Source organism: Arthrobotrys flagrans (genome assembly GCF_004000055.1).
Source record: "Arthrobotrys flagrans strain CBS H-5679 chromosome Unknown unitig_9, whole genome shotgun sequence".
Classification (NCBI taxonomy): Eukaryota; Fungi; Ascomycota; class Orbiliomycetes; order Orbiliales; family Orbiliaceae; genus Arthrobotrys; species Arthrobotrys flagrans.
Genome location: NW_027137551.1, coordinates 3,307,108 through 3,332,280, shown reverse-complemented (window position 1 = coordinate 3,332,280; position 25,173 = coordinate 3,307,108). Strand labels below are relative to the sequence as shown.

General features: G+C 48.0%; 9 protein-coding genes across 10 annotated transcripts; 4 read left to right on the top strand and 5 right to left on the bottom strand.

Moving 5' to 3' along the window:
* Positions 1–5,115: 5,115 nt before the first annotated feature.
* On the bottom strand, positions 5,116–5,695 carry DFL_006332 (uncharacterized protein; the record flags this gene model as incomplete). The annotated part of the gene is made up of 2 exons (XM_067635736.1): positions 5,116–5,408; positions 5,572–5,695. The coding sequence occupies 2 exons, from the start codon at positions 5,693–5,695 to the stop codon at positions 5,116–5,118; spliced, it is 417 nt and encodes a 138-aa protein (XP_067490135.1).
* Positions 5,696–6,653: 958 nt separating this feature from the next.
* DFL_006331 (uncharacterized protein) lies at positions 6,654–8,354 on the top strand (the record flags this gene model as incomplete). Its single annotated transcript, XM_067635735.1, has 2 exons — positions 6,654–7,247; positions 7,308–8,354. The coding sequence occupies 2 exons, from the start codon at positions 6,654–6,656 to the stop codon at positions 8,352–8,354; spliced, it is 1,641 nt and encodes a 546-aa protein (XP_067490134.1).
* Positions 8,355–9,989: 1,635 nt separating this feature from the next.
* On the top strand, positions 9,990–12,010 carry DFL_006330 (uncharacterized protein; the record flags this gene model as incomplete). The annotated part of the gene is made up of 5 exons (XM_067635734.1): positions 9,990–10,333; positions 10,401–10,609; positions 10,698–11,117; positions 11,183–11,460; positions 11,522–12,010. The coding sequence occupies 5 exons, from the start codon at positions 9,990–9,992 to the stop codon at positions 12,008–12,010; spliced, it is 1,740 nt and encodes a 579-aa protein (XP_067490133.1).
* A 656-nt stretch (positions 12,011–12,666) lies between these two features.
* On the top strand, positions 12,667–13,734 carry DFL_006329 (uncharacterized protein; the record flags this gene model as incomplete). Its single annotated transcript, XM_067635732.1, has 1 exon — positions 12,667–13,734. One exon carries the CDS (start codon positions 12,667–12,669, stop codon positions 13,732–13,734), a length of 1,068 nt encoding a protein of 355 aa, XP_067490132.1.
* Positions 13,735–14,098: 364 nt separating this feature from the next.
* On the top strand, positions 14,099–15,581 carry DFL_006328 (uncharacterized protein; the record flags this gene model as incomplete). Its single annotated transcript, XM_067635731.1, has 3 exons — positions 14,099–14,492; positions 14,595–14,671; positions 14,739–15,581. 3 exons carry the CDS (start codon positions 14,099–14,101, stop codon positions 15,579–15,581), a joined length of 1,314 nt encoding a protein of 437 aa, XP_067490131.1.
* A 396-nt stretch (positions 15,582–15,977) lies between these two features.
* DFL_006327 (uncharacterized protein) lies at positions 15,978–16,800 on the bottom strand (the record flags this gene model as incomplete). Its single annotated transcript, XM_067635730.1, has 2 exons — positions 15,978–16,233; positions 16,304–16,800. The coding sequence occupies 2 exons, from the start codon at positions 16,798–16,800 to the stop codon at positions 15,978–15,980; spliced, it is 753 nt and encodes a 250-aa protein (XP_067490130.1).
* A 275-nt stretch (positions 16,801–17,075) lies between these two features.
* On the bottom strand, positions 17,076–18,586 carry DFL_006326 (uncharacterized protein; the record flags this gene model as incomplete). Its single annotated transcript, XM_067635729.1, has 5 exons — positions 17,076–17,256; positions 17,312–17,869; positions 17,936–18,158; positions 18,240–18,458; positions 18,565–18,586. The coding sequence occupies 5 exons, from the start codon at positions 18,584–18,586 to the stop codon at positions 17,076–17,078; spliced, it is 1,203 nt and encodes a 400-aa protein (XP_067490129.1).
* A 1,764-nt stretch (positions 18,587–20,350) lies between these two features.
* On the bottom strand, positions 20,351–21,826 carry DFL_006325 (uncharacterized protein; the record flags this gene model as incomplete). 2 transcript variants are annotated; one of them, XM_067635727.1, is made up of 4 exons in its annotated part: positions 20,351–20,433; positions 20,495–20,537; positions 20,592–20,956; positions 21,031–21,826. In XM_067635727.1, the coding sequence occupies 4 exons, from the start codon at positions 21,824–21,826 to the stop codon at positions 20,351–20,353; spliced, it is 1,287 nt and encodes a 428-aa protein (XP_067490127.1). The 2 variants fall into 2 exon arrangements, with proteins under 2 accessions (XP_067490127.1, XP_067490128.1); XM_067635728.1 differs by having other exon boundaries at positions 20,398–20,420.
* An 860-nt stretch (positions 21,827–22,686) lies between these two features.
* On the bottom strand, positions 22,687–23,849 carry DFL_006324 (uncharacterized protein; the record flags this gene model as incomplete). Its single annotated transcript, XM_067635726.1, has 3 exons — positions 22,687–23,516; positions 23,604–23,683; positions 23,785–23,849. 3 exons carry the CDS (start codon positions 23,847–23,849, stop codon positions 22,687–22,689), a joined length of 975 nt encoding a protein of 324 aa, XP_067490126.1.
* Positions 23,850–25,173: the final 1,324 nt, after the last annotated feature.

Below are 25,173 nucleotides of genomic sequence, written 5' to 3'. Positions count from 1 at the left end.
AAAGAAAAGAAATGTAGCCTCGCTGTTATTGCATGCATGCATGCAGCGCCGATGAACCTGATTTATTAGACCGGTGAGACGAGGCGAAACCAAAAAAAAAAGAGGCCAACAAAAAAAAAGAATACAGGGTTCCTCTAAAAACTTCAATATAAAAGTGTACTTTTGAGCTCACCAATACACACAAAAGATACAACTTGAGTAACAATCCTCCTTCTCACCTTTCTGTGTGCATTCTGCATACATATGCTCCATACCCTTGTCGTGTGAAAAGTAAAAGGCAAAAAGAAAGAAAGAAGAGCGGTTCGATGCAAGTCAAGGGGAAAAAAACAAATATACGTTAAAGGAATACATACGTTTCAGATATTCGGAACTTCTTCTTCACTGTGTACACTTCCTGGCTTTTTATTTTCACCCCTCACTTCGAAATGTTTACTTACCTTGTAGGTGAGTTGGCCCTGCCGTCGTCTATCCCGGGAATCCTTGTGAGCCGTGTGGTTGGGTGCATGTGTGTGGGGAAAAAAATGGGTGTTCGTCGACGACCTGTGGAAAACAACGACATTTTGCAACATCTGACGCCGCCGGACAGTATAGGTTGCGAGAAAGAAAGATTTAGCCTAACCAAGCCATATTTTTCTTTGTATCGTATCATATGATAAACCCTCAGCGGCAAGTTGAATACCGACAATGGTAATTTTTCCAGCGGCAAAAATGGGGCATATCATACGGGAGGTCTATTCTATAAAAAACCAACCCAAGTTGAATTCATGAAAAGTCTCATCACACTAAACTCAAGCGGTAAACTACAAAAAGGCAACCCGGGAACCCCATTGTCTTCTCGACCGTTCAAAGTATCGAAATAGGGAGGAGGAAGCGGGAAAGTGTCGTGGATTGATAATGGGATCAGACAAGGTCGCTGCACGCCAATACGTTTTTTTGGCCTCACCTTGCGCTTTCTTTTCGTATCCCCACATTTTCTCAGCGCGGATTGAAGTTGTAATCAGGTCATTTATACTTTTACTTTTTCGGTTTTGTTATTCATTCCGGACGATAGCGGATGATTTTCCGCTTGGGATGCCGTCGATGGGAGCTGTGTTTCGTCTTACGAGGAGGAAAAACTCCATCAGGCAAGGCAGAATGGGGTTTCGAGCTGTTGCTTTACCCCCCTCTTTTTGCTTCTGAGGTCATGGAAAGGGGAGAGAGTAAGGGAAAGGGTTAGACTGGATTCTAACCCCTCCCTTCCCTCCCCAGTATCAGCTAGGTCTTCCGAAGTTCAGCAAGAGGGATATTTTTCCGTTGACGAAAATTGCTTGGCTGGGGAAGGATGGTTTCTTTGCGTGCGGTTAGACATCCTGGTTAGTATTGTAAGAAAGGCTATACTGGAGGGTTCGTATGTAGCTGTTGGATTAGTGACTTTGTTACGGCGTAGATAGTGAATCTCAATGGCGAGTCGAATGATCGGTAGGCGGACCATTTTTGGAATCGACAGTGGGTGGTGATCGATGCGAGACTGGAATGAGGCGATTGTGCATATATGTAATGCGGCATAACTACCGATGATACTCTCGGGGATAAAATCCGTTCAAGTCGCAGCCGGTCCTCGAACCCTGATATAACAAGCTAAGAAAAAATGTTTTAGTTGCGATCTGTCGTCGCAGAATTCTTGGGAGGAGAACGTCCGTCGGCATCGAAAGAACCGAGCAAGGTTTCATTCAACAGTTCAGATATGATCATCATAATACCGGAACGTCGGTTTCTTTTGTATTTCATGTTCATGTTCTTTGACTCCGAGGGATCCAGGAGTGTTATAAAAAGCGGTGGTGGCGGCGCTCTTTTGATCACTTTTTCTTTATGTGGTAAGTTTCAAATGTTGCGAAACCTAAAATCATGAGGCAGGTTATGTTGGGTTTTCTTTCGGATGGCGGACGGAGGTCCGATATGATTGGATTCCTTTCTTTTGGCCGTGAAAGTGTCAGAATAGGCCATGGTTGGTTGGGTCTGACTCGCAGTGGTTAGTTCCCATCTGTAACTGCGGTATACCAAAAATGTTGTAGTGAAGCGGAGCGCACGCCCAGAACAACTGTCGTCGATTTGCGCATAACTAAACAGCTTTAAAATCCGGCCGCTACAATTAAAGGTTTCCCGAACTCGATCCAGAGGGAATCGAACGGACAATCAACCAAGCCCAGCAAGCAATCAAGCGGTAAGATCGATAGAGGGAGCTGAGCAGAGGAGTCGGATCCCATTGCTTTTCTCGGCCTTCTTCGTAAGGGAGGAATAAAGAAAAAGGCGACCGTTCTTAGGCAAGACTTGCATGATTGCGTTCTGCAGGCGGACCCGATGGATGATAGGGGAGAGAGAAGTAACAGCAGACGGTGGTTCCTCCTCCGCCGCCCATCATGCTTCTCCCGTATTGCAATTGCATGGCAATGTCTCTGAGCCTTGCTTTTTGAACGGAAAGGGTGGGAATTTGAAGAAGGGGAGGCAAAACGTACTCCTGTGTCGTATTGCCTCTGCTTTTAGAAGTAGTTTTGGGCTAAGCGGGTAGTATAGCTTTAGTAATCGGCTTTAGTATTGAGTATGCCAAAAGGCTTAGGTATGGTGGACTTGGTATACAACGGAAGCGGACCGAACAGGGGGGTGTACAAGAGCTGGACCATGGCCCAGCATCGATGGACGTTTATTCCATTGATCAAGAAGCCACAGTGCGACGGCGGAGGGCGCGGGATCAAGAGCTCGGTATTTTTCTTTTCTTCTTCCCTTCCATTCCTTGTTCCAAGAAATTCCTCAAGGTCTGAAGGAAAGAGAGTTTTGCGAGAAATATCCGTAAACGATAACGCTTGAGCCAGGCGAGGCCTTGGTTGTGGTGGAAAGGAAACGACCTGAGACCTCGGGTGACGTCCTGGCCTTTGCCGACACCGCCAATTGGCAATTGGCGTTATCACCCTTGGATATGGGAACAGCAGGATTTTGCATGTAGACGATTTTATTATTATTATTGTTTTGTGTATTGTACATACCGCCGCTAAAAAGAAAGCATGGGTGATGGTGGTGCACCTACTCTGTTCAGCAGTGTTTTCTTCGAGGAATGCGCACATGCATCGAATGCGACCGAAAGGATGAAAATATGCTAGCTAGGCGGCGCAAGGTTCGCACACACAAAAAAAGGGAATAGAAGGGGGAAATGTTCGAAAGGCCTGGCTTGTAGACGGGAAGGAGGAGGTGACGGTGGATGTATGTGAAATGTTATTGCCCTTAAAGATCGCAAGATCGTGAGAGCGATTTTCTTTCTTAGGTTCGAGCTCTCATGAGAAAGTTTATATATAGGCGGCAAGGCGCAGATGATAAAGTCACGCCTGGAGATACCGCCAGATTCCTTTGCTTCAGGTTTATATTTTCTTTTTGGATTTCCTTTTTTTTTTTTTTTTTTTACTTCTCTTTCCGAAGATAGGGTGTGGAAGGAGAAAAAACGAGCGCTTGATGACGCCTGTCAGCACCAAAGCCATGCGACACCACCTCCTAGGACTGCTGCTGCGAGCGTATATATGCATTACCGTATAGACATGTACAACGTTCGATGGTTTTGCAAATCGCACATCTGCAGGTGATAGATATCTGGAGGTTGGCCAGTTGGACAGGTAGCCCAAGGTCCAGGCTTCGGAGCTAGTGCTGTACAATACATACATACATACATACATACATACATACATACATACACAAGCGCAAGCAGCTGAAGTGGAGAAAAGGCCCAACAGATTAAAATCAATTAAAAATTACAGTTTTGATCATAACACAATCGCCTTTCGGCCGGCGAACGACGAATTGGAACCGGCGGCGGCGAAAATTGGGTGAGAGTTTTTGCGACAGGCGGGAACTGAGCTGTTTTTTTTTTTCGTCATAGGTTTAGTATAACTGTCTATTAGTAGGTTTGTGCGATCATATCAGGCCCTAGAAACCTGGAGAGCGCATTTCAAAATCGAAGGCGACAAAAAAAAAAGAATGGAAGTAGGAATATGAATGTGGACGAGGGAAAAAAAAGGCTAGGGTTCATGGTGATGATGCGCACAATAAGGAGTGTGTACATACAAAGTACCGCCGTCGGAAAAGTGACAGTTAGTGAATACATAATAACCTCTTAGTAGTCAACTAAGCGGTGGGGATCCACAGTAGTTAGTGGTCAACGTTGACGTTATAACATGACTTGATAACACCGGCTGTTCGAGGGATGCGAAGTGTATCAGCCCAGGCCCTCGGGCTTCGTCATGGAATTGCGCATTAACATTAATACCCATTTCCTTCGAAGGCGCAGTTAAAGGTGGACGGTAAAGAGCGGCAATAAATAATGAAATGTTTACTTCTAATTACTCAAGTAAGAGAAAAGTAAAAGTACCAAGTCAAGTAAGGTAACAAAGAGTGTCCGACTAGTGGAGAGAACGACCGGGGCCTTCGGTTTTGTTTATGTACTCTCATGCATGACTGCGACTGAAGCAAGCTGTGGATGCAGCGTCGAAGCGGCCAATCAGGGCTAGGATGAGACCGACGCCCGGGCGATATCTGAACGCAGGAGGAGAACACACACATCTTCGACAGAGCCAATGCCCGTCGAAGAGTGGAAGCAAAAGTAGGCTCAATATAAACAGGAGACCGAGGGTTGGATTAACCATCTTGGGACTGTGCGAGCATGTACCCGGCAAATGCGGAGCTTCAGCTTCAGTCTTTTGATCGGATAAATGATATGATATCGCCAGATACAAAGCAAGCTGCGAGGTCAGCGGATGACCGTGAGTCTTATATAGGAGCACGATCAGACTCCCAAGAGCACGGCGACCGGGTATGAACACATGCGCAGGTTGCGATTCGAGGGCGAAAGTTATATATTTTATACAATAGCTGAATGTCATCGTGTCGACGGTACAGGTATAGACAGACAGACAGACAGACACATGGAGTGGAATTGGGTTGCAAACTAGTCGTTTCGCCCACTGTCGATTACTTCGATTCGCAATCTTCGAGCCAACTTACTCCACACACACTAACTAACGCTCTATCTATCTCTCCTCTTTCATCACCATCTATCATTGTCGTCGCCAATAACCGTCCAAGTAAATTCATCTCCGGTCAGGCATCGATCGTATCGTATCTCTTCTTCTCCTTCTTCTCCTTCTTCTTCTTTCCCTTCGTCGCCGGGATCTTCCAATTGTAAGTAGGCTTGCCGCACAAAAACGTCGCTTTTCTTTGGTAACCGATTGATTCGATTCGGATCTTGTGCTTGTGCTTGTTGGCGGTCCCCTCTCCCTCTCCCTCTCTCGCCTCGCTCTCGGTCCACTTCTGAGATTCCCTTTCCCTTTCCCTCCCCTTCCGGATCCAGGCCTTCTTCTCCTCTTCATCTTCATCTTCATCTTCATCTTCATCTTTTTAATATCTTGTTCTTCACGAACTGAGTTAAAGAGTAGAAGGATACTATATATTGTCTGTCCTTTTCATCATAATCATACCTTTTTGTGAGTGAGCATTTTTATCTATATACTTCTTCTCCAACTTGCTCTCTGTCCTTATTCCTATCGCCGCTATTACCGTCGCTGTCGCTGTCCATTATTCTCTTCTTGTTGGTCTCATCGTCTTTGAGAATTATTATTTGATTCGATTCCGTTCGATTGAAATCCATCGATCCAACGTTAACGTCGTCCGATCCTTCCATTTCAAACTTGCTGTTTCTGCACATACTCTTCTTTGCCCTCTTATTCTCGCACACACTTCCAACTCAACCTCACCCATCCTCCCATCTCATCCACCGATCTCCCATCTAAACTCCTCAATTCTGAGGCACTGACACGCCATCTACCTGCTCTCGCAGACGGTCTATATCTACTTTCCCACATTTTATCGGGGATCTGTCCGTATCCCGTCCATCCGATTCCAATATTCGTCACTTTTTCGAGGCTGTTGCGCTTGTCGCTATTGCTTCTGTTGGCTTGAGGATATAACCAACCAACAGCGCACTCATCCATCCCCCCTTCCATCCTATCGCGTCCGGCACAACCTACTGCTCATCCTGCCTTCATATTCGCTCGCGCTGGCATCGAGCCCTTTTTTCTTGCCGTTCTTCATCCCCGATTCTCCACTGTCGGCTCTCGCTCCCTGTTCTGAGCGTCGACTACTCATCTTCTCTCCATTCCTTGGACAGCAAAACACCCGACCTGGCTGGTATGTCCCATTCAATCCAACACTCATCAGAATAATCCATCCATCTTCAGTACATTTCATCCTGCATTTATTTCGCTTCTCTCTCTCTCTCTCTCTCTCTCTCTCTCTCTCTCCATTTCTCCGTGTCCTCTCGGCCTGCCTGGTTTTTTTTTTTTGTCTTGATTTTTTTTGTCCTCTTTGCTCATCGCGGATGCAGTTCATCATAACAGCCTTCCCGACCCTCAAAGGTCACCATTAGCGTGATCCTCCGGTTTCTCCAGCTTCTCTTCCGTCTTAATCCGGGTCCCGGTATCTTCTCTGGGATACATTTCAAGGTACTTTTAATTCTGATTCCTATTTTTCCAATCCCCCTTATATCTTCCGTTATATATATCTAACGAATCCTATTCTTGCTTAGATAGCCACTCTACCGATCGCATCTGTAATCCCTTAATCATATTCCGGTGGACATCATGAATCTCCAAGCCATCTTGACCGATCAAATTTCCAATTCAACCCCTATTGTTCCCACCGGAGAACCCCTGGTGACTCCTCCTCATCCGCCCAATATGCCGAAACACGTCAACTTCACCCTCATCACCGACCCCGCTGAGCTCACAAGCGACCTGAGCAACCTCCCTAACGTTAAATTCACCATCAATACTCACGATACAACCGCATCCATCACAACCGCAATCACGTCTTTCTTCGGCTTATTCTCCAATGGCCCAACTGCCGTGTCGTCCCATCGTGTTTCATTTGAGGATGAGAACGAAAACCGCATCATCCTCTCCTATAACAATGTCCGAGAAAACCAAAATATTTTCGTCAGGCTCTTGGGAGAGGCTCTGCACATCACCCGCGATAGCCGAGGAAGCAGCCCTAACAAACCCCGTGGCGCTTCTACAGCTATGTCAAGGTCGAGGAGCAACAAGAGGCATGCATCAAGCACTCCAACTCCTGATGTAGATTCGAGGAAGCAAATCGAACCAGTCGCCAGCGCCGAAATCTCCGTCGAGAACATCCTCGAAGGATCTAGGAGGAAGCGACTAAAGTTCGAGAGCTCGGTATGTTCCTCTATCTCGCAAAAAAATATTTTTTTCACACTTCTCTAATAGGCAACACAGGAACTCCCTCTCTTCCCGGAGATGACGAATAGATTCGGTCCTCCGTCTTCGTCGTCCGCGAGTCCATCACGGCCGACTCCTCAATTGACCCCTTACTCCCAGCCTGGTCATCAAACCACATATCCTCACCCCCAATCCGCCTATCTTTACTCTCTTGGTACCGAACCGACTCCTCCTCCGAGCGCGACCACAAATTCTAGAGTCGCATTGCCAACTCCCGCTCCCACGATCGCATCCTGCATTTCTGATGAAGACGCTGCCATCCAATTGATGCGCTTGGGAGAGAAGCCGACCAATAATGGCCACTCACACCATCACCACCACCAAATCCGTCATCAGTACTCTCCTGATGTTGACTACAACGGCCAACCGACGCACAGCGGCTTGCTCCCAAGCCCTGTTTCTCACGGCTACAGCCAACACACCAGCCCCGTAAGAGTCGGATATGGCAGACTTCTTACTTACGACGAAGTAGAGGACGATGTCCGCGATAGCAATTATATCGCATCCGACGAGTATCAGGATGAAGACGATGAGATCCCACTGCTCCACAAGAGGTCGCAATTTGCTCCCAATCGTCAGGCCCCTCCGCCTCCCAACGGTGTTAGGAAGAAGGCACCCCCCAAACCTAAGAAGGTTAAGAAGCCTGCCAACAATCTCATCCCTGCTCCGCAACTCAACGCTTTCCCGGGATACCCAGCAGCGGATACAAGCTTCAACGGTTTGGAGGCAGCCACCTCCCTTGCCAATCTCGCAAACCCTGAAGGGAAGTATGTCCAACAGGGTGTTATGCTCCCTCCCGAACCCCAGGAAAACCAAAAGCCGCGATGCCAGCGATGCCGCAAGTCGAAGAAGGGATGCGACCGTCAACGTCCTTGCCAACGCTGCAAGGATGCTGGCATCCCGGCCGATCAGTGTATTAGCGAGGACGAAGCTGGTACTCGCCGTGGTCGCATGAATGCCGCAAAGGCCGCCGCCGCCAACGGGATCGTGAAACCAAAGGCCCCCAAGCCAAAGAAACGCAAGCTCACACCCGAGCAAATCTAAACGGACGCTCCGTTGTAGACCATATACCCTTCCCTCCCCGCCGCCGTTCGGTTCTTCCTCCCATCCAACATCTGATTCGGATATCTTTTCTCAACAAAAGCACCTGGAATGGTTTTTAAAGTTTCCTTTCGCTTTGTATATCTTGTACACCTAGTTCCTATAGTTCGCCACTATTCAGCTTTCCTTCCTCGGAATCGAATATCGATCCGACCTACGACGCCAACGTTTGCAAACACTCACCCCATTCTTCTTTTACGATCCTCCAACACAAACATATAGACTTATAAACACGACGGCCGTCACGAAACTCGCTCCTCGTTCCGATATCTTTCCTCTTGAACTTTGCTTTGCAAACCCTGTAGTCCTAACCCTGTATTATCCTCTTTTTTTTTTTTTTGTTTACTGTTGAGTTCATCGCGTCGGTGCATATCAGGTTCAGTCGGCAAAATATTCATGATTGCGAGATTGGTTTTTTTTCTTTCTGCTTCCGCTTCCCTCCGCTTTAACCTGGGATATATCCATGTATTAACTCTAGTGTCTGTATTCCCTCCGGTGTTTTCCTCTTCATTTCCTATAGGTTCCTCAATTATAACTTTCCTTTGTCTGGGGCTCCTCTTTTCCTATTCCATTCCCTTTCGGTCATCGGTTTTGATTGTATTTCCTATCTCTCCATTTCATTTCCGGTCCGGCCTTTCCTTATCCTTCGTTTGAAAATATGGCTTCGGAGTTATTTGATTTCACTGCTAGGTTTTTCTGCGTCCCTTTTGTCTTTGCTGATTCGATCACAATTTCCTTGTCCATCTCCCTACGCACAAATAACAGTCAGAGATAAAGGCCATCCTGCATGATAGTTCGCTCTATCGAAGCGCTTTTTCCATTCAGAAACTGTACTACATACGCAGCGATATTCTTCCTCTCTGTTGACTGCTGCTGCTACTTGATATGCTTTTTTTTTTTTTTTTTTTAGTTTGCCCATTTTCTATCCCTCCACGATGGGGCGGAAGAATACCTCAAAGTACTCACTATGCTACTTCCGTGTAAGGGGGATGGAAAGAATACAAATAAGAATATAAAAACAATTACTTCAGCTGGTATCTCCGATGTGATGTAGAAAAAGAGTAACCTGTGGTAAATACTTGCCCACCAATCACAGATGCATCTGATCGGATCTGAGATCGCAATTGGAAACAGTCGTATCGGAATCGAATCGATTGCCACCGATGTTCTGCATGTGGGTCAAACGTCTCCACGTAACAGCCCAGTAATTATTCAGCAGCAAGAGGCAAGATCTTAATCGCCTTGACTCGCCGCCCCTGCGTCTAATCCAATACGTACGTACCTAAGCGCCTATTGCTTAACAGTAGTTGACGGCGAACGAGGCCGAAACAGCCCTGTAGGCCGTTATGCGTTGTGGTTGACGTCTAAATATAGCACCTCGCTTGGCGGCGTAAGCGAGCCCACGCTACCAAAAGCTTGGCCTGTTTTCATGCATAATTGCTTCTTCCGATATAATAAATTTTCCCGAGCTTTTGTTTTTGCAAGGAACCAGTCATTCGGGTCCTTTTTCAACTTCGCGTCCCACCCACGGCTGCTACGACCACCACCCCCACCGCTCCCCTTCACCGATTTTCGAGGATGCCACCAAAACCTCGGGCACGGCCTGCGAGGCCACGTGGGGGTGCTGCTTCTTCTTCTAACGCTGCGGAAGATTCTAATAAGGAAGTTCAGGAATCGGAACCACCGTCGACATCGGAACCCATCGAATCCACTCCTCTCGCCATCCCACCTCCGTCCGGTCGTCTCGAAGGTCTGAATAACCCCGCTGCTCCAAATCTCCGTTCGGCAAGGGGTACCGCCGCCGCCGCTACAGCTGAAGCTTCCGGATCAACAACCGTCCAACCGCCCGTTCTCGCACTAGGAGAACGACCGAAGCCGAAATTAAAATTTGCACCGAAGAATACGATAAGGAAAACCAAAGAGTACGTCCTTTTTTGCCGTTTCTGGACGTGATGAGTAGCTGACGGGTGATGATGGTTGATCGTGTAGGGAACGAGAGCAGTTGAATAGGAAATATGATCCTCCACCGCAAGATGATTCACTTAATGCGTTTGGAGTTACACGCGGTGGACCTTCCGGGCGTGGTGCGAGGGGTAGAGGACGGGGGAGGGGTGAGTTTGGGAGAGGTGATGGTGGTCCGAAGCGGGATGAGGTCGCTGTTGCCTCGGGGCCGTTTTCTATGGGGAGTGTCATCACTAGTAAGGAGCCTTCCCTCATAATTATCATCAATCTGCTACGAGCTTTATGCGGAACGGCAGAACTAATGACTCATATGAACTACTACAGTGGGCGGAAAACAGAAAGTTTCGATAGAACGCATTTCACGATCTTTCCGAACTAACAAAGCGGGTGGGTCGAAGCTTAAACGCGAAGTCGGAGAGGACGGACAGATCAAAGATGAACTCTATTCATCATCAGACTCGGAGGGTGGACCGAAGGTCGATGTGGAGATGATCGAGTTGATCAGTAGTGATGACGAGGAGGATGGGGAAGGGGAGAGGAAATATTCATCGGTTAGGGGGTTCGCACCGGTCAGGATCGAGAGGAGGGAGCATGTTGATAAACTGGCGCAGCAGGGTGGCGGTGGAGGTAAAGAAGAGAAGGGAAAGAAGGATGTCAAGGGGAAGGGGAAGGAGGTTGATCTCGAAATTTTGGAAGAGAGGAAAGCGAGATCCGAGAGGAGAGACTCGGGGACAGGGCCGCGAGGTGAGCATTCGATCCTAGTCTTAGGAAGGCTCGGAGGAGATTTGACCAACCCACCTGGGATTTAGTTAAAATCGAACCGTCACAGTCCCCAAAAGCCACCAGAAGAACCACAAGGTCTCCGGAACAGATTAAAAAGAAGCAGTCGAGTTCGCCCGAAGATAGAAGACGGAAGCAAATTGCGAGGTCGAGATCTGAGAACCGAAAGAAGGATATAATCGTTCCTCAGTCGCAGGAAGATTTCGAAGAAATCGATCGATACGAAGTGGACCGATTTTCCATGTTGAGGGAGCTGGGTCCAACACTACCGGAAAGAGGCGTGGATGCCGAAGGAGATCACGATATGGTACGTCCTATCGAGCTCTCGAGATTTTCGAAGAGAGCCTTGCTGACCAGCGGATCGATAGGATGATGCCGCCGCGCCTCCCGAACCCCGACCGGACGAGAAGCAGAACAAATTATACTTGTTCCAATTCCCGCCCGTCTTACCACTTATGGAACCGGCCGAGGATGTTGAAGACGCAGAGGCCCAGGTTAAGGAAGAAGATTCCACGGCACCGGCCGCCGCCAGCTCATCCCATCAGACCACCGTCAAGAAGGAAGAAGGAACCAGACCAAAATACACCACCCTTGCGGAAGTTCAGAAGGCACGATTACCGCCAGGCACGGCTGGAAAATTAAATGTTCACCGATCGGGCAGAGTCACAATGGTATTTGGCGGGATAGAGTTCGAGGTTCAGAGAGGTGTTGAGTGCGAATTCTTGCAAGACATCGTGGTCCTACAGAAGGAGAGTGGAGCGTTAGATGAGAGAGGGAAACCGAAGGGGAGAGCATGGGGAATGGGACAGCTGAAGGGAAAGTTCGTCGCGACACCCGATATCAGTAAGTTGGTCTGATTTTACCGTCGTAGGACAAATATCGTCAATGTAAGATAACTATGCGATACCACCACAGTAGGAGGGTGGTATGATAGACATATGAGCTCTATATTAATGAACTTGTCCATGACATCTCCCATACCCGTATGGCTTCAAGCTGTACTTTGTTTTCTCCCTCGATGGGATTTATTCTAAGCGTTAACCACAGCCACCACGGATCTCTAAGGCACCGGTTTTACCAGTATCTTTCCTGCAGCCCGCTAAAACACAAAGGTGCAACGGTTCCTTGGGAGGAACCGCTAAAACGGTTTGGTGCGTCTCCTTGCGGCTAGATGACAGTGCTTGGCGGGCCGTTTCATCCACAACGCCAGACATTGTCACACCGTGACACTCCGCAGTATTAGAAAGAGACAGAATTGGAGAAATGATAAATATACATTTCTGTGCTTGTGGGGGGGGGGATATATATAAAGAGTATGGTTCCTCCGGTGAGGTAATAGTCGACAGGTCAGAGAATCCTTCCTCCGCCACAGCATTCCTTTCATCTTCACTTCTTTTTGCTATACTGGCTGGTCCAGGTCGATATATCTTTTATCGATTTTTAGTTCTTCCGTCTATCTCCCATTTTAATATTTTATCTTCTTTTTTAAGGCAGGCCCTTTAATATATCAAAAATGAGAGTATCAATCCTCTTCACCTCCTTCCTGCTCACGGCCACAGCTCTCGCCGCCCCGTATGGTTCTCGACTGTACAGTCGACAAGCCGTCCGCTGGACCCATGAAGTCGAACAGCTGAACGCTCTCCAGCAACTTGCTTCGGGTACTGACGAAGAGATCAGACTGGCCGCCCACGAAGCTGGCATGGATGACATCATCAAGGTCAAATCCGGGACGTTCACCGCTCACGCCGGTGGATCCTTGATCAAGAAGATCGGTCTAAACCTCATGGGAACCCTCGGTGTTCCGAAGGACATGCTTGAGCTTATCGGCGCCGTTCCCGATGATATGCTGAAGAAGATGATCAAACAGCCACTCGGTCAATTGAAGTCCAGCCTTGACTCTCTTAAAGCTGGAAAAATCCCGAATCTCCCCGGTGTCGCTCCGAAGGAGTTGATCCTTCAGGTTCTTCCAAACTTGGGCGTTCCCGATAACATGGTAAACTTGATCAAAGCCGCACCGGACAGCTTTATCTCCAAGATCACGGATCTACCGGGTGGTCAATTATCCTCAACGATCAAAGAATTAAAAGCCGGAAAAATCCCAACGATCCCGGGTGTCGATAAAGCCGATATGATTCTTCAATTCCTACCGTCTCTCGGACTCCCATCCCTCGTCGTTGACATCCTGAAAGCCACACCGGGCGCGATCGAACAACTCGGAAACCTGGATGCGAACCAACTCGATAAACTTCTCAAGGACTTCAAGGAAGGAAAATTCACCGGTATCCCCGGTTTGGACCTCGGTGGGACTCCCACCCTTCCTACGAACCCAACCACTCCTACCACTCCTACTACCCCGAGCGGGTCTACCATCGCGAACCCGGTGCTCCCCGTCGCACCTGTTAGCTCTGCGGTTCCGTCGACACCGGTTACCGCGCCGGTTTTGCCAGCTGATCCTGATGCGCCGGTAGGTACTGCGCCTGCGGCGGTACTTCCTGATCAGCCGGTGGCTTCCGCGCCTGCGGGGACCCTTCCGGTTGCATCGGCGCCGGCTGGGATTCCCGGGCTCGGATCTACGTTGTAATTGATGGGATATGTGTTTTTGGGAGGATATTTTGGATTTCCTTTTTTCTTCTCTCATGATTTTTTAGCGGTGTAATAATAATATGATACGAGTTTTCTTTATTTTATTTTGAATTTGAATGAAATGAAAAACAAAAATACCATCCATTTTCTGAAAAAGAAAAGGGAAAAAGATATCGCATAAATTTCAAAAGTTCTCCTTCGTAGAGAATCCCATAAGCAAATTAGAAATATCCAAAAGGTCTGCTGGTTACTTCGCCCGAGGAGGAAAGCGTTTCACAAAGTCTCGATCGCTCAAACAACGCAGTTTCAACCTCCAAAATCCAACTTTGGAAATCCGATCCCTCCAAAACAATGCAACAACAATGCACCTCCCGCGAACCCTCCTAACCCCCCTCTCATCATCCACCCGTCGTCCATTGACAGTCCATACGCCTCTATTCGTCCGCAGGATCCACATCTCCCAATCTTTTTCATCCAAAGGAAACGAAGAGGAGTCTGATCACGATGCCGTGTTGCGTAATATAATCCAGCAGACCACACTGGGAAACAAGTCGTTTTCTTATATCCAAAGGGGAGTCGAGGAAGTTAAGGAAGGGGGGGATGAGGAACCGACGAATTTGTTGATCACGCTTGATGCTTTGGGGACGTTGTATGAGATTAAGAATGGAGATTTGGGACAGGAGTATACGCAGGTTGCGAAAGAGTGCGGAGTGAAGGGGTTGTTGGCCGGTGATGTCGCCAAGAGTTTTAAAGAGGGTATGTATTTTATATCATATAAAAATGAACTCCTTTGGTGCTTTCGTATTGTACGAGAGACGTGTGCGGAAATATAAAAGGGGTTTCTGACGAGATATGTAGCATTCAAGGAACTTTCAGCCTCGCATCCAAATTACGGATATGCCACGGGTATGAAGCCCAAGGAATGGTGGGAGCAGGTACGATCTCAACATCTTCATCTCAAAGTCTAATGTATATATTGATAAAAAAAAAAAAAAAAAAAAGGTCACAATAAAGACCTTCAAACCACTGATCCCATTCCCCGTCCCCTTCCCTCCAAACCTCGCCGAATCCCTCTGGACCCACTTCTCCTCCAACGCCGCCTACTCGATCTTCCCGGGCACGATGCCGTTCCTCTGGAACATCAAAGACCTCAAAGGCCTGGCCACGAGAACCCGTAAAGGCCAAGCGGGCTGGAAATTCCGCACCATAACAATCGGTATAATCTCCAACTCCGACGACAGGATAATCGACGTCCTAACCTCGATGGGCATTCATGCCACCCACCGGGCTATTTCGCTAGATGGTGGGTTGGACCATCTCCCGCCAAAGTCTTTCTCGAAGAAAGGGAAGGAGCTTTATAAATCGTTGAAGGGAGCCGGGGTTGCGTCCAGAGCGTCCAGGAGGGCGATAAGGAAGATTTCGGAGACGAAGAATGAGGTTTTGGGGAACGATCAGGTTGTGGATTTCGTGGCTACGAGTTGCGGGTTGGGGGTTGCGAAACCGCAGAGGGAGATTTTTGAGACGGCGAAAAAGGCGGCGGCGAGGTTGATCGCGATGAGGTTTGGGGAGGAGGAGGCGGAGAAAGGGTGGGAGTGGTACCATGTGGGGGATAATCGAAGGGAGGATGTGGTGGGTGCGTACGAAGCCGGAGGGGTGGGAATATTATTGGACAGGAACAAGGAGATTGGAGAAACGGAGACGATTGTGGAGGGGACGGAAGAGGGAGTGGGCTATAAAACCATGGTCGTTGGGGATTTGAGGGAGGTCGCGGAGTTCACGGAGGGTCTGAGCATTTTGTACAAGGCGGGCGGAGAGAAAGTACCCTACGCTTCGCCTCGGGGTTAGTATATTTCTCAAGTATTTGAAGGATGCATAGGTACTCGTATAAACTTTGGTAGTACGATATTTAGAAAGAAGTATAGGGAATTTAGGTTCGGAGCGTTTCTTCAGATGTTTCATTTCGTCTCGTCCTGCGGTTTATTATACAACTCGGAGCCATCTTGGTCACGAAAAACACCATTATTAGGTGATACCGTATGCTAATATACCAACATGCAATCCGCCTCCGTCGTCATAAAATCTTCGTATCGATTCATTTTTTTGTATCCCGTAATCCAAACAGCCGAAAGCAAAGGTAGAAAAACATGATAGAAAACTAAAAATTATACATACTAAGAAGCATCCGCAGCGGCCGTGTTCATACGGCCCTCCCAGCCGAGGCAGTCATGGAAAATTTGCATTCTACTCGGACTTCTTTGACTTTGGCTTCGGAGTGCCACCGCTTCGGACCTTCTGGGCAACCGGTCGTTTCAAATGATGTTCCGGGATCCAGCTCTCGTCGAATCCGGTCTTGACATCTGCGGAAGTGGTCTTGACTTCGACCGGAGCAGCCGGACGGACACGCTTCGGCTTGGGGAGCATGGGGACAACCCAGGTTTGGTAGGCGACGTATCCACCGGCGGAGACGAGGCCGAGGATGAAGACGTAGAGGAAAAGGCTGCGTGCGTATTAGCAACTCCTCATCTACCAACGATCGGTTCCGTACGACAAAGTAGATAATAACTCACATCTGAGGATCCAACAAGCTAGTTGGCGGTTCCGCAACAGAGATGGTGCTGTTGAAAGCGGTATACTGCACGGCCTTTCCGTGCTTCTCAACCGAAAACAGCACACCGAGCTCCAAGACGACATCCTGAGCATGCATGTTCGGCACGAAAGAGTACGGAACGTTGGTGGTACCCGAGGAAGGAATCTCGGTGCCTTGCTTGGAGACCGTCAAGTTACGAAGGATTACGGAACGATCGTGCTTTCGAAGCTGACCGCCCACGGCTTGAACCACAATCGGGTGAGCCTCGTGGTTGGTAATTTCGACATTGATACGGGCGACTTTGCCGTTTACGACAGTGATCCCCAGGGGAGAGTCGTTGTCTGGGAAGGTCACGGAAACTTTGGCATTCAAGTTGTAAGGCTCAGCGGCCGGTGGGGCGTCGCCCGCTGGAGGGTCGGCAGCCAGGACGGAGCCGGTGAGCAGGGCGATGAACGGGAGGGCGGAGAGGAAGCGCATTGTGGAGGACGGGACGGTAGAGTGCCAATTGAGTGGTTGCCGGTGGGAGTAAAGTGGGAAGGGAATGGAGTTGAAGCAGAGGATGAGGACGAAGTTGAGTTTGGTTTTGGCAACACGACTGAGGCCAGAATGTCATAATTCCCCAAATTTCGGTAAAATGTCACCGCCAATATTCGGATTCAGGCTTCCACGGGCTTCGATTTCTCGTATCGTACACTCGGCCAAATAATATTATACATGTAGAATGTAGCGTGTAAGTAAGGATACAGAGTATCTTAGAACTGGTCGGCATCTTCCTGCGACTTTGCCAGCGATTCTTTGACTTGCTCGACCCAGGCGTCATTCCCGGGCTTGAAGTCTTCCCATGCAATCACGTTCTTCCCCAGCTCGTACTCGCCCTGTCGCGATCTTGTCAATGCGACCAACGTCGCCGCAGAACCCAATGCTTCTCCGATGCTGTTATCACGCGGGTCAGCTCGTGAATTCTCACATTGGACGTGTATGAACTTACTCATGGGCGATGGATCGGACGTATGTTCCACGCGACACCGTCATCTTCAGATGCACAACCGGTGGTTTGCCTTCTTCGTGATATACCGGTGGCGGCGGTGGTGGCGTCGGTTCCCTCTCACTTTCTGCCTCACCTTCTCCTTCACCTTCTTTCTTCTCTTCCTGTGGAGTTTCGATTCCGTTCTTCTGATCATAATACTTCTTCGATCTTTTCGCCAATCTTTCGGTTCTAACCGCGTGCGCTGTCGCTTTCCTCTTCTCAGCTGCCTCGAATTCCTGGTCACTCACAGCGTTGGGGCCAAGGTCGATGCCGCTTTTTAGATCTTCCTCTTTATCCACACCCATTCCTAACTCCTGGTATGCCTTCGCAGCAGCCTTATCCACCTCTGATGCTTCTCTCGTCGGATACTCCCATTCGTGTCCTGAGTCTCCAGCCTCGAATTTCGTGATTTCTAGGGAAGATATCGTACACGGTCGCTTCTTGATTTCGACGGGGATAGGTATTCCTTCGCGAGCGTATTCGTACAGTCGTTTTCCGTTGAGGTTTAACGCTGAGAACCTGCCCATCGGTTTCACAAAATTAGCTCCATCGATCACAACCTGGAGAGTATATAGACTCGCTTACATTGGCGGTCGTTGGCAAATGTCCCCTCTGAATTTATCCAGCACACCCTCCACCGCTTCCTTTGTGATATGTCCGTAGGGTTTTCTTGCCGTGATCTGGCCCTCCTTGTCGTAGGTGTCTGTACTTATGCCGAATATCGCAACCGCTTCGTATTCCTTGGTACAGTCGAGATAGCTTGATAACCGCTTTGTACCATTTCCGACTCCCACAATCAACACACCAGCTAGACTCCGCCAACATATCAGCCATCAATTCCCTTCCCTCGTTCACCGAATCCAACCGCAAAATCTGGACAAAATCGTACTAGCCATAGGATCTAATGTCCCCCCGTGTCCCAATTTAACCTGAGTATCGCCCTTCCTGTTCTTCCTCGATCGTCGGGTATAAGAATGCCGTTTATCTTGATGGGCTGCATATGCCTTCTGTGCTTCGAGGTGGTCGGCGAAGAATTCGGATTTGCCGAAGGTAACTTGGAGGTTACGTAGGACTTGGGCGGAAGTACGGCCGGCGGGCTTGTTGACCGCTGTACAAGTTGGATTGCATATTGATTAGCTATTGCATCTGATGACAATATTATATAGTTCGACGAGATGTAGGGAAAAGAGAAACAATTGAGGAAGAAGAGATACCTATGATACCGTCGGTCACCATGCTTTTGAATAATTTCTGCATTGGCGACGGCGGGGTTCGGAGGGTTGGAGGTTGACGTACAGGGAAGAAAAACGGATTGGTTCAGAATGAGTCGATCCGTCTCGAATGAGAGGTTGCGTCGCAGAAAGAGCAGGAAAGGTATTTCTGCATCACGTGATCGATCGTCTACGCAACAAATCTTAGCTGTTGGGTTTATTTTTATATACGAACAAAGGGAACTTTATATCATAAAGGATTTGATCCGGGTTCTAACTTGGAATGCCATGCGAAGAATAGAAGATTTATATTACTATCTAACTACAAAGGAAAATCGTAGTGACCGTGAGAAAAACAATAGATCGAAACATTGATACTAAAACGTGCATAGAGATGAATTGACACTAACATTAACCATTAAATGCACATATAAAGTATGCATGTCGATATATCTACAAAAGAATTATCAATTACCTAGGTATTGATCATTCAGGACCATCGGCTATCGACTCCCGAAACTATCCTGCCAAAATTCCAAAGCAATGAGCGGAAAAATTGGCTTCTTCGATATAGCACCCACTGCAAAATAATCAATAACAAAAGTGAGGTTTTGGCGCCTACCACTTTTAGGCACCGACCTGAAATTCGGCGGCAACCCTCAAAGATATCGGTCCTTGCCTAGCTGTGCCCGGATAACCGTGTAGGCGGTGTGTTCTCGGTTGTGGCTAGCTTTTGCTTTTTTTTGTAAAATTTTAGGTCGTCTTGTAGTCATGACAAGCGTTTTAGCTCCGATGGTTTGATGTGGAGCAGGTAGGTCTTCCCAGCGAGCTGTTCTACAGATCTTCCAACCACCAACTTGAAAATGTTCTCATATTTGTCTTTCACCTCCTGTCGTTCAAGGACTAGTCGATTTCGTCGAGTTTTCATTTTGTCTTTTGAGCAATTCCGATCGCAGGGCATCTTCTGCTTCCTTTTACCTTTTTAGGAGTTGGTCCTTTAGGCAAGTCGGACCCAGTGTTTTCATGGTTTCTTCGAGTTCTTGCGGTTGTGTCATCGTGGCGTTTTCTCATAGTTTATATTCTCCGATGAGGGATTAAATCGTAGCTTTCGAGTTTTTGTCGTAGGGCTTTGAATATGCCTTTTCCCTTCGGGGGTGGTGTCTCAACGTCTTGCAGGTTTGTCTCCCGGGGGTATATACTGATTAATTGGAGCGATGGGAGATACAATCTCACGATGTCGATGCAGCCGAACGCGGCAATTCACGGCTTTATACTGACAAATCGCTCGGATCACCGTGAAGATATACAAAATAACACCGATACGACCTCTACGAGGTGATTCGAAAGATAATAGTACCTACGTTACTTTAGAGAACGGTGTATGAAGTCAGGACCGGCAACACAGGATCAAGTTGGTTTTGTGGTATTTTATCTACTCGGAAACCTCGACTTTGACACAATAAGATCCCGGGAAAGATAAAAATGTTTCCGTCCAATTGGCTATTGTTTGGCTAGGATTTGTTCCAAAATCCTCTCACCGGCTGGGATGTGCGGGGTTGAAATAAATAGTTCTACCGAGACCATATGAGGCGAGATAGCAGCTGTGTGCAATACTTTAGCAATTGAAACATGTGTAACTCACCCATGTACATACGTCAGAACTTAGTTGAATAGAACCCGAGGACTTGAAAGTAAGGGTGGCATGCTCGCAAGAATCGAGATTCGATTCGAAACCAGCCCCAGTATCTGCAAAATCGGTCTTAGGTAGGAAACGGGCTTCGAATTTCATTTATCTATAAAACAACGGCGAGTAAACTCCAAAAACTAAAAACAATATCACCCAATACAAGTACTCGGACCTTCCTCTCATAACTCCAGTGATTACGAGTCAGCACTGTCTCCCGTGCGGCCTACCAATAGCAGTCGCACTCACCCGTTGCGAGCTCTCTATCCTTCCACTTCGCATCCTTCTTGTACTGTATCATTTGTCAGTGTAGCTCTTACATAAAAACTAAAATGAATAAACATACCCACTGAACCTCCACACCTTCCCTCACCATCGGCCACTGCAGCCCCATCCTCTCCAATCTCCTCTCGTCCCACAGAATCCCTTCTTTCATGACACCTTCCTTCTCACCCCACCACTCAAATACCCCATCCCCTCCAATTTCTATCGAACCGGTACAAATCCTCAGTTTAGGATCATAACACTCAACCTCCCTCCTCTCCGTCTGTAACGTTTCCCACGGCGAAAACGAATCTCTGTCCAAAGCCGCAGGAGCCTGGCAATACACCTTAAACTGCTCCTCATACGTCGAATCAAACACAAACTTCCATAGTTGGATGAGGCCTAGTCTAGTAATCAGTGCCTGTGTCGCTTCGTCCACTTTATGTTCTACTCAAAACACTCGCAATTAGCGTCCCATCATCCGACGTTGATCGGTCATATTGAATTCAATATCTACCCACCCAGAGTCAAAAAATTAACATCCCAAACCCCTGTTTCCCTTCTAACCGGGTTCTTCTCATCCTCCACACACTTTCGCACAACCTTGCCAACAATCTTCACCATCCACTCCTTCAAAAACCAATCGACAACCTTTCGATCTCTGTACCCTACACTCTCTATAAATGCGCCCATAGATTCAATACCCGGTTTTCCGGTTATGGGCCTTCCCATGCTATCCACATCACTGCTTTGGAAGAATATATCCGTTGATATGATGGTGTAGATAAAGTATTGATAAAACGCCCTTGCTGTTCTAGCGATTTCTAGAGGGGTAGGCGGCGTGGGCGGTATGAGATTTCTAGTCATCGGGTGGATTTGGGGACTTTCCTGGAGTTTCGAAGTGCAGAATTCGGTGGCCCAGAGGATGATACTGCGGTGCACTTTTGTTCTTAAATTGTAGAAATCGGGAGGTGGGCAAATTTCCCAGGGGACTACATCTTCTCCTCGCCCTCCAATAATGCAACCAGGATTGGCGAATGATAGGTAAGATCGGAGGAATTTGTGCAACCTGTCCAAGGTAATATAATGCTTTCGGTGGAAGACGATAAGGGCGTAAGTTAGGAAGTTGCAGTAGGCTGAGGATTCAGAGGTTGAATTCTGAAGAATGGAAGTGAGAATGGAAGTACGGGCTTCACAGTATGCCGCATGAAGTGAACGAGTAGAAATGATTGCGGAGAGTAAGGAAGAGGATGAAGGGAGATGGTGGAGGATTTTGATGCGGAGTTCGATGGGGAGGGTCGTGATGATCAGTTGCATTTTTGATATTGATATCGGATCGAGGCTTGAAGACAGGTGTAAAACAGCAGTATATGCATACAAGGTAGGGGCCTCTATAGTTTTAGGTGTAATTCAGGTGGAAATCGACTCGGTCCATTGCTCGATATTACAATCAGCTAATATATAAACCGGCAGACCCTACGGCGGTTCGAATGAAATGACCCGATCGACGGGTGTTTCCCCAGTCGGATATGGCAGATGCATTCCATGGCTACACATCGGCAGTAACTTTGTGCGACAATCGGCTACGTCGTCCAAGCTCATTCGAGATCGAGCCATGCACGAGAGTTCCGGACCCGCCTAAGTTTACGTGCACTAGGCAGATTAGTCAATCTCTCATTCGCTAACACCGTACAGCCTTCAACGCGATTGACGTTATGTCAGCTGCCTGGCGGGCCGGGTTGCCGAGTCTTTGAATTACTTCCACATTCGGGGAAGATATCCAATTACAATTACATTACAAATGAGGCGGTGGGCTTTGTACAAGTGCTTACTAAAAAGACGGATGATATGTACCTAAGTATTGGTTAATCAATAGCCGAGAGGAAAAAGATACTCCAAAGCTTTAATAAAGAGTGAAGCTAAGAAAAAGATATCAGGAGACTGATATTGATGCTGACAGGCCCAAAGAACCTCAAAACAAATAACGCCGAATGCTGCGTATTAAAAAACCAAAAATTAAAAAAAAATAAAAATCAAAGGGGTATCGACAAAAGGAATTGGAGCAAAGTATCAAAGAAGGAGAAGAAGAAGAAGAAGAAGAAGAAAATCGCTCGAAGGCCAGCCAAGTCGGCCAGCAAGGGTGCAATGTCGATGCATGCAGATCGTCCCGAAAAGCACTAGTTCCCATTCCCTTCCAGCCCTTCAGTCGCGGCTGACGGGGACGAAAGATTCAAATACACCAGATACCCCACCATGAAAGAAACACAAACGAATCCTTTCACCATGGTCTCAACCCTCTTCCTATCCAATCTCTTAATCCATGATCTCCCCGAAGCTTGACTTTCGACCGATGGCACGGTCGACTCGCTCTCGGTATACTGCTTCGTGGCCACTAACACCGTCGGTGCGGTTCCACAGATCCCGTCGAGCTCGTCCACCAACCGTCTTGTCAGCTTGAAAACCTCACACGACTCGGCGAGTACCTCAGCACGTTCCTTCGGCGTCAAAAGTTCCTCGGCCTGACGGATTCCATCTCGGAGTTTCTGGCGTAACTCCTGCTCTTCCTTTGTTGACCGACCGTCAAACGTGAACAACGCGATACCCGGCGCCGACTTCTTGGCTTCTTCGGGGACGGTCTGATGTTGCGCCAAGTCGAGTTTCCGAACGGCGGAACGAGCTATGGCTGCTTTGATGTGTTGGCCGCCGGCGAAGAGGGCCATGTAGAGGCAGTGGCAGTAGGCGAGAAGGACATGAGGGGTCTCGTTTGTGGCACGACGGATGTGGTTGAGAACGTAGGCGCGAGCGGGAGTACCCTTCGTCAACTCGTCCTTTTCGGATGAAGGAGAGTACTTCTTCAGGTCGGCCTCGAAGGTTGATGCACGGTGGACGGCTGGGATGTAGACATGCTCAAGGATGGCTCGGGTACGAGAAGGTGTCGAAGGGTTGCGGATGTGAGAGTCAAGGGCAGCCTCGAAGCTTGAATAAAGAACGGAGAAGGACGTGAGGCCTGTTATATCATGTCGAGTCAATATCAAGGTCGGTATAGTACACATACTATGAGGGGTTAGGAGGAGGATCTGGATCTACGGATTACCTTCGTGGAAAGCCTTGGGATTCTTCAAGCCCAGCGGCAGCCGGCTCATAATGATCATATTGAGCTCATGGTGCAGCGACCTGCTTGGCTGTTAGTATGCCTCACAAATATGTATTATCTAGATCTGTGAAGTCCAGATTGTGGTACTGCGAACGAGGGTAGAGAATGTAGTGTAACGTACGCTGTGATGTAGTTGATCTCATCGCCCAGCGACAGCTTCTTTGTGTTCCCGCTGCTGGAAAACATCGTCGCCACACTTCACTTGAATCTACCCTCTACTATGTATGGATGCTTCTTATATATAAAATACCGATGTTATAACAAAAGCGACACAAAAAGAGAGAGGGCTGTGAAGCTTCGAAGATAACTAGAAGTATAATTCGAGGGAGTGAAGGAGGGGGATTTAAGCTTCTTCCACCTCTTCCACTTCTTTCTTTGACGGAATAACCTGCTGAGCCATACTAGCAAGCAACAGCCATATTAACAGCTAATATAAAGCCAAGCTGGGGAGGCGGCACAAGGTGGAGGACTCGAAGACGCCACGCCATGCGGGCCTGTGACTGATTGTTAGTGTTCTTGGTACGGCTAGGTGGTGCACCGGGTGGGTCTTTCATGTACCGAGCCCACGAGGAAGACCAGAAGGCTGGTTGGCCTCCAACTGCCCTTTTGGATTCTGACCTCTGAGTGGTTATTTCGAATCCGAAAGGATACCCTCCTTTGATACCCGATACTGGATAAAACTTCACGATGCGGTCGAAAAAATCGAATCTGCAAAAGATTGATCCCCTTGAGTCTCATGGGAAAAAAAACGGCCGCAACGTTCGAAGGATCAACAGTAAATCGCCCCCCTCTCAAACTAGCTCCCAAACTAGCTTTGGTCCAGTTCAAGCCTGGTTCCAGGGTGTGATTTTATCATGCTTTATCAGATCCGCTGATGAGGAGTTTAGCAAGGATTCCGAGCATGGGGGCTTGCAGGCTTGCATGGCGGGCATGGGGGAACAAAACGAAAAGACCATATCACGAAAACAAAAAGACCGGAAAACTGAAAGAGCTCTGGCACGGAATAACCCCCTAGAAGATATGGACCCTAAAAATTTTCAGGTCTAAATTTCTTGGAGATTAATCCCGAGGGGAAAAGAAATTCGTGTTATGTTGATAGCTTCTAACGGTTCAATTTCACACCGATATCGGGCAGTGCGCGAGACTTCGAATCGATATCGCTTTCAACCGGGTTTCGATTTTGCAATTGGCATATGCAGCGGCCTCCGCGGATCCGGCGGGGTCGATTTTGAAAGATATGAGATCTTTTGTCTCGTCACCAGGCACCTCAACTGTGCGAGATATATCGGTATCCGTTGAAACGTTGAAACATTGTTGAATTGAAGTTACTAACAGACGAAAAGCGGTCTGAGCATCCTACATGATTAATCTCTCAAAATAATTATAAAATACAAGATGAATGACCAGTGCGACGGTCACCAATTTAAACATCCAACCGCAAGCTTCGCTTTTGACGGTTAATCCAAGAAACCCATTTTTGTCAAAACAAATATCCACTGCGGCGCTCGCT